A 7,306-nucleotide genomic window follows, 5' to 3' on the forward strand; every position below is an offset into this window, starting at 1 on the left:
TTAATTCATTCTCACCTACACATTCACTGATTCTCCACAAAAAAACAATCTGAAAATTGAATTTAGACTTAGAAAAAACCAAAAAAAAAAAAGAGTTGAAAAGCCAATGTGAATTCCATTGCACTGTTTCAGTAGTTCTTGAGTTCTCGTTGGATTTTGGAGTGGATTTGAAGTTGTTTTCTTCTTGTTACTGCTGCTGCTTCTACTATTTTCTGATGTTTCATTTCCAACTTCAGAGATCTATTTTCTTATTCTGTTTACTTGCTATATTCAGGTATCACCTTGATCAAATGATATAAACTCTGTTTTGTTTGACTGAAAGTTTTATAGATGTGTTCATGCTTTGTTGTTTCCTTGCTGTCAATTGGTTAATATTCATTATAGTATGTCCTATTTGTTTGCCGTGATGAAAACATAAATTGAGTTGTAAGTTAAGTTTACTATATTTATCATGTTAGAAGATGGTTTTTTTTTTGTTTAAAAAAAATCTGGTTTACTTACTATTTGTCATGTAATTTAGTTAAGAAGAGGAGATTTGGCTGAGAAGTTGTGATAAGTAGGAGAAAACAATTGAGTTCGTAACTAGACCAAGTATTTCAATTCATAGGTCCGATAGCATAGTACATTCTTCATTGGGGTGTTTCAATTGTTTAATTAGAAGATTCAGATGTAATAGCTCATTCCTTCATGTCATTTTTAAGTGACCTTGTATGAATTTGAAGTGCAAACTACAAAGCTAAACGAACACATGTAATTTTTCTTTTGTTAGAAGTATAATTGTTAGTTAGTCACTGGAAATGCTAAATGGTTGATACAATTGGGTTTGGTGTAGTGAAAAATAGGCCTACTGGGGTAGTCCTTGATGCCCTATGGAGAATCGGGCTGGACTCGATTATTGAGAGTCTAGTTGGGCCTATGAGATCAATTTTGGGAGAAATTCAAAAATAGTTATATTTACAAGTGGTCATTCAAAAATAGCCACAGTTTCAAAAGTAAATCGAAATTTAGCCACTTTTCATATAAAGATTAATTTGAACGAAAATACTATTCAAAATCCGAAAAATACTCCAGCATAATATACTGAAATTCCAACATAAGTATACTGGAACTCTAGCATATTATACTGGAGTTCGAGCATAAGTATACTGGAACTCCAACATATTATATTGGAGTTCCAGAATTAGTATACTAGAACTCCCGCATAATATACTGGAGTTCCAGCATAACTATACTGGACTTCCAGTATAATATATTGAAGTTCTAGTATAATATACCGGTCCAGTATAATATGCTGGAAGTTCATACACATGCGCACCGATCTCCAGTATATTATGCTGAAATTTTTCGTGTTGTTAAAAAATAGTGGCTATTTTTCAATGACTTAACAAACGCTAGCTATTTTTGAATGACCAATCCGAAAATTGGCTAGCCCATGCTATTTTTACATCAATTTTCGATGGGCCCATTGGCCATTTCTTTGCCATCCACTTTATTGGCTTGATTTGTGCTTTCATTAACTTTTGAACTCATAAATATGTCATTGGATTAATTCAGTTAGCATGAGTCCAATAAGGATTAATGTTCTGCCTGAATTCACTTTACAGATTCACGAATCACGATGGTTAGGCGTTAAAAGCGTTCACATCGTTAAGGCTTTAACCGTTTAAAGTTGTAGAATCAATTTTTTTTCCTTACAAATTTGTGTAGTAATTCGCTGGCATATGTACTACCAAAACTCTTTAATATCTGAACTTCACAAGCAAAATCCCAAATTTTAGGACAATAGAACCACAAACATCGTAGTTTGTTTTAGGCGCGATTAATAATAAATTATCGTGGTTATGGGTACGGTTCTCGTGGCATAATCATGATACGTAATCCTCAATCCGAGTGTGCGTTTCACGTGACTCGACCATAACTTCAAACAATAATAAAAATGAACATGTTATAAATCGCGGGTGCATTTCACGTCGCGCGATTCGCAATGTGTATAAAAACAAATGAGTGCGCGACATCGCGACTTATTCAAATAAATTTCATAAATACCAGAAGCGGTTTAAAGGGTAAAACAATGCACCATAGGTTTAAAATATGTAATAAATTAGATAATTAGGCCAATTATTAATAGCTGAGCAACCGTGCAAAAATTACGGAATTCGGGAGTGCCTCACACCTTCTCCCGCGTTAACAGAATTTTTTATTCTGTCTTCTGTGTTTTGCGGACCAAAAATAGAGTCAATTTCCTCGATTTGGGATTTTAAAATAAACCGGTGACTGGGGACACCATAAATTATCCCAAGTGGCGACTCTGATTAATTAAATAATCTCATTTCGATTAATATCACTTTAATTAAAAAATTTCCATATCCATTCGGGAAAAAGGAGGTGTGACAATCAAAATACAAAAGACAAACTTATCAGTTTAAATATCAAGAAGCCAATTATAACATTTGGACTCCTAACACTAATGTGTCTTTATTCATTTAGGCATACTACAGAGTGAAATTAGTCTACAAATTAAACCTAAGGTAAAAGGTCTAATCTTCACCTTCATGGGAAAATAACAAACATCATGAGCAAGGAAATCGATTGAAGAGCTTTCTGACGGGCGTAGCGGAAACGTTCCACCATCTTGGAATGAGGTTGGATGGTCTCCTTCACCAGAGGAAGTTCATTGAGTGCAGTCACCCAAGCGTTATTAAAGGCGCTTAAAGCGCACTTAAGCCCGAAAGTGAGGTTCAAAACGTGTTGAGCGCTTCGCCTTGCTTAGGGGCGCTTCAATGCTGTCATCAAGGCTCTAAGGCATATTTTTCCTTACCAATGAGCGTAATCCTAAAGAGGCGACGCTAAATAATTGATATTTTATTTTATAATAAATTTTCTTCAATTTCTTTGTGCGTACATTTGGTATTTATGCTTATAGATATTAGTCTTAGACTACACACTACACATTTGTAGTTTTTCTCCATTTGCGCTTTTTAAAAAAAAATTAAAGCTCACGCTTTGTTTGCGTTTTGCGCTTAAATCCCAGTAGACGCAGACGTTAGAGTTTTTTTGCGCTTTACGCCTCTGATAACACTAAGTCACCCATGAAAATATGAATGGTGTTTCTTCTGGATCTATATTAACTGACTTGTCACGCTGAGGAAAAAAGGCTTATCAGGTTTCTCCGTTTTGGGCATGGAGCTGTTAAGTTGCAAAGTGGGCACTAAGTCATACTTCACACTGGATGGCAGTAGGAATATGGGATTAGTCAATTCTCTTATCTCTAATGCTGCAAGTTGGTGAATTTAATCAAGCACTTTATCAACTTGTTATGAAAAAAGTATAAATTTGTTGCGTGGTAGACATGACATTGTGGAACATGATACATGGAAGTTGACTTGGGGGTACCTTATGTAGATTATAAGCTGAAAGGTTATTTTCAGATAGTTGGAGAAATTAGTGGTATCTCAAAAGGGATTGTCCCTAGTTGATTAGGAAGAACTCTCATTTTCACTTTATAAAAGAATGCTCCTTTTAGTGAGCTACTAAAGAGCAAGAAAAAGGGGATTGAACTAGCATACACAAGAATTGGTCTGCTTATAATTTTTTCAGTGATAGAGTCAAGTTCATTACGTTCAACAAATCAAACTGATAGTGATTCAGAGCACCAGCTTCAAAAATGGAAGAGAGAGAGATGAAATTTAGATCCTGAAAGTTTAGATTGAGAAATCTGGAAAAAATAAATGTTGCTTTGGTGGGAAGTTTGTTTTTGGAGGTGCCCAGGGACGGACCTAGATATGAGGTACAGGGGTCATCGGAACCCGTTAGTCTCGGTAAAAACAATGTATAAGTATCGGTTTATACATAGACATGGGCGGATCCACATGGAGGATTGTGGTGCTCAAGCACCCATTGCCCATGGTATCGAACATATAATTATATAGACAATTTCGCATGAAGTGGATACATATTTAGGTAAGTACTCATTACTCAAACAAAATCTAAGTATGCGCTCTGTGTGATCCAGAGTTTGATTCTTACGTAGTGCACTAATTGACTTTCTAATTCGTCTCCCTTTTACATGGCTTTCCCTTTTGTTCGTAACTTTACCGTTGTTTCTTTCTTCATTGTGGCACAAAAAGAAAATATATTCAATTTATCACCACCAAATTTGACAGCCTATATTGTGGTTTGGAATCCTCACAATAATGATAATATTCAAGAAAATATAAATATTCATATTTTTCGACATTCAATCTATGTTTTATCTGTATTAAATATGAGTGATTCGAAAATTTTATCTGTGTTATCTACAACTTATTCAATCAGTCCATATCAATTGACTCCTCCCATCATTTGCTAGCACTTATTAACAGTGAGAGCACCCGTTACCTTAAAATATTGGATCCTCCATTATACATAGAGGACCCCTTTAATATCATACTGGTGCCCAAAAACACAAAAGGCCGAATGGTAGTTTTGTTAGAGTATACGACTGAACTTTCTTTACATGCTTTTTGGGATTTGGGATCAAAATTTGGCAGTTAAAGTTATTAACGTTTTTGCTTCACTTTATTGATTCCTACCATAATTTATACTGTACTTAATGGTCAACTGGTTTTACTCTTTTTTATTATTAATTTATCTCTTTTGACTTCAATTATGATTTAGTACTGCTTGATAGTCAATTTAATTAATTTTATTCTTTTCCAAATCCCTTCCTTAAAATAGAAAGCCCCAAATTGTAGCTCCTCTCTCAACAAGTAGAGAAATACAAACTCTTCGTCCTCCCTTCAATCACTTTCGATGAAGCAACAACATATGTCGACTTTGACAACGGCGACTGAGAGTTTGTACTTTGATGACAAGCTATCATAATAGCTAAGTTTTCAAAGAGTTGCATGCGAACTTTGACGCTACTAATTGGCATATGTAAAGGCATTAGTGCCCCTGGCGTGCTCAAATCCTGGGTCCACATCTGATCAGGTGTCAGGCTTCAATTCATAATACAGAAAATATTTAGGTTCTAAGATTCACTAAGAAGTTGAAGCAATATTGAGTTACAGTTAATCATCAAGAAGCAAACATATTCATCATACAAACCATAAGTGATAAGTCCTATTACCATTTCAAATATTGGTTTGAAACGTAAAGCCATTTTGCTTAATGAACTCAAGTCTTGAAACCACCTTGTCATGTGGAGGAAGAGTCTGTTTCACCAAAGGCAGCTCAAGTAGAGTATTCACCCATGAATATATAAATGGATTCCTTTGAGGATCCAAAATCTTCATTCTGAGTACTTCTGCTGCTGCTTTATATGTACCAAGTGAACCCACAATTATTATATCTAAAAGTCCCATAGTCTCAGCGCAGATATTAGACCTTTCCCCTGGGAAAAAATCTTTCATTCCTTCTTCCATCACTTGAAGTTTCTCAAAGAACTCATCAAATGCTCTGTCCTTGTCAACTTCTTGGGCTGAAATGAATGCTTTCTTCATGGTATCTGATATCTGCAATCATTTCATCTTAAAATCAATCAAGTTGAAGTGGGCAAATTTTATAAATGTGTGCTTATTTTGGTTCAACGGAAGGCATTTTCCAAGATACTAGTATATGTTTTCTGTGAGCGGAGTCATTTTTTGGTGTTTGATTTCGACAAAATGTATACTTATTTACACAAGTTGTTTACCTCACAATTATCTGAACTTTCAACTTCATATATTACTTGCTCCGATCAATAACTAGACATCACTATTATTATTCTTTAGGCCTAAAAAATTTCATCAAACACTCTATAATCCTTAATATATACGTATTTTTTTCGAGAAAATGACTTCCGTTGTACCATATACATTGATATAGTAACACAAATGAAAGAAGCATAAAAGTATAACCTGAAGGCAGTAAGTAGCCCAGAAACGAACTGTGGCTCTTTCATAAGGATCTTCTGGTAAGAATCGTGGTTGGTTTTTCCAGGTTTCATCGATGTATTCAAGAATTACAAGGGACTCAGAAACAGGTCTTCCACGGTGAAGTAATACTGGAACCTTCTTATAAACGGAATTATATTTGAGAAGCAGAGAACTTTTGTTGCTCAAATCTTCTTCAACATAATCAAAAGTTATGCCTTTGATTTTGAGAGCCAACTCCACTTTCTTCGCGTAACTGCTAATCCACATTCCATGTAGAGTAACTTTGTTTTCATCTTCCATTAGCTTTTCTTTTTTTAAATGTTAATATCACGGATGTCGATATAGTTTCCACTCTCTAAATAGAATTTCCACTAACTATATGCTGCGTAATCTTTAGGTTTGACTAGAAGAAACGAGAGGTTAGTTTTGTGCTACACTAGTAGAATTACTTGGTGTGCTTTCTTTTACTATAAGTTTACATAGTGACTGCAATGGATGACGTATGAAGATTAGATATTTAGCTCGTTAGACTACTGCTTCAAAATTGATGTATCTGAACTAAAGACGGAAAAAAATTGGTTCGCATAGTATGTCTTCTGCGTAGACACTTTGAGAAACAGATCCTTCAAACCCAAAGATATAAAGATGGTCACGTCCCAAAAGCCAAAAAAGAGAGAGAGGATACATGTAAATATATGGGAGAAGCAAAAATTATTCGATATTTCAACTGTCAAGAATGGGATTCGAACCCATGCCCTTTCGGACCAGTACCTGAAACTGGCGCCTTAGACCAACTCGGCCATCTTGACTCTTATGGACATGACGCATAATCAGATTTTAATCACATTTCTAATTGCCTAATTGTCCTGTTTTTTTCTTTTTCAACGATCCAATTTTCACGAGTGCCAGCACAACACTCCTCTAATCGGGATTTGTAAAGGAACTGTTCCGCTATCTCATGTAGGAGCCAAAAATTCTCATCTTTAGACGCAAAGTTATCTCATTCATCGACTTTTGTTAAGATTATATCAAAGTGCGCAGTTTTTCCTAACATTTGACTATCTTTTTCTCCTTAATGAAGGTACCAAAACTACAGATTTTACCTTCTAAAAATATAAAGTTGATCACACCCATTTTAATAAAAGAAACAGAGTTTGTATTTCAACAGCAATGCTACTAATTCTTTGCTTGACGTCTTGGAATAATAGCTCATCCAAATAACGTTTCTTCAATTCGATATTTTCAGTTATAATAAAGTTTTATACTTTGAAACTGAGTCGCATTTGATTGATTGATAGATATTGATACTTCACTAATTAAAATAACAAAAAAGAAATCCTACTTTTTTTTAATTTAAAAAATGAAGAGAATTATCCTACAAAACTCACTTGCATCCTCTCCCTTATCCA

General features: G+C 34.8%; 1 protein-coding gene and 1 non-coding gene across 2 annotated transcripts; both read right to left on the bottom strand.

The window, feature by feature from the left end:
• Positions 1–5,003: 5,003 nt before the first annotated feature.
• Positions 5,004–6,553, bottom strand: LOC104115840 (glutathione S-transferase U10-like). Its single transcript, XM_009626562.4, has 2 exons — positions 5,880–6,553; positions 5,004–5,495 (listed from the first exon to the last, which is right to left on the bottom strand). Exons 1-2 carry the CDS (start codon positions 6,195–6,197, stop codon positions 5,115–5,117), a joined length of 699 nt encoding a protein of 232 aa, XP_009624857.1. The 5' UTR covers positions 6,198–6,553; the 3' UTR covers positions 5,004–5,114.
• Positions 6,554–6,625: 72 nt separating this feature from the next.
• TRNAL-CAG (transfer RNA leucine (anticodon CAG)) lies at positions 6,626–6,706 on the bottom strand. Its single transcript has one exon. It is a non-coding gene; the product is annotated as a tRNA-Leu (tRNA).
• Positions 6,707–7,306: the final 600 nt, after the last annotated feature.

The sequence above is a fragment of the Nicotiana tomentosiformis genome, chromosome 3, assembly GCF_000390325.3.
Source record: "Nicotiana tomentosiformis chromosome 3, ASM39032v3, whole genome shotgun sequence".
In the NCBI taxonomy this organism is placed as follows: Eukaryota; Viridiplantae; Streptophyta; class Magnoliopsida; order Solanales; family Solanaceae; genus Nicotiana; species Nicotiana tomentosiformis.

Bases quoted from the DNA above. Each gene is read 5' to 3' on its own strand.
- LOC104115840 (XM_009626562.4), bottom strand. From the start codon at position 6,197: ATGGAAGATGAAAACAAAGTTACTCTACATGGAATGTGGATTAGCAGT. The intron at 5,496-5,879 runs GTTATACTTTTA...AAATGATTGCAG, and splicing joins GGGCTACTTACTGCCTTCAG to ATATCAGATACCATGAAGAA.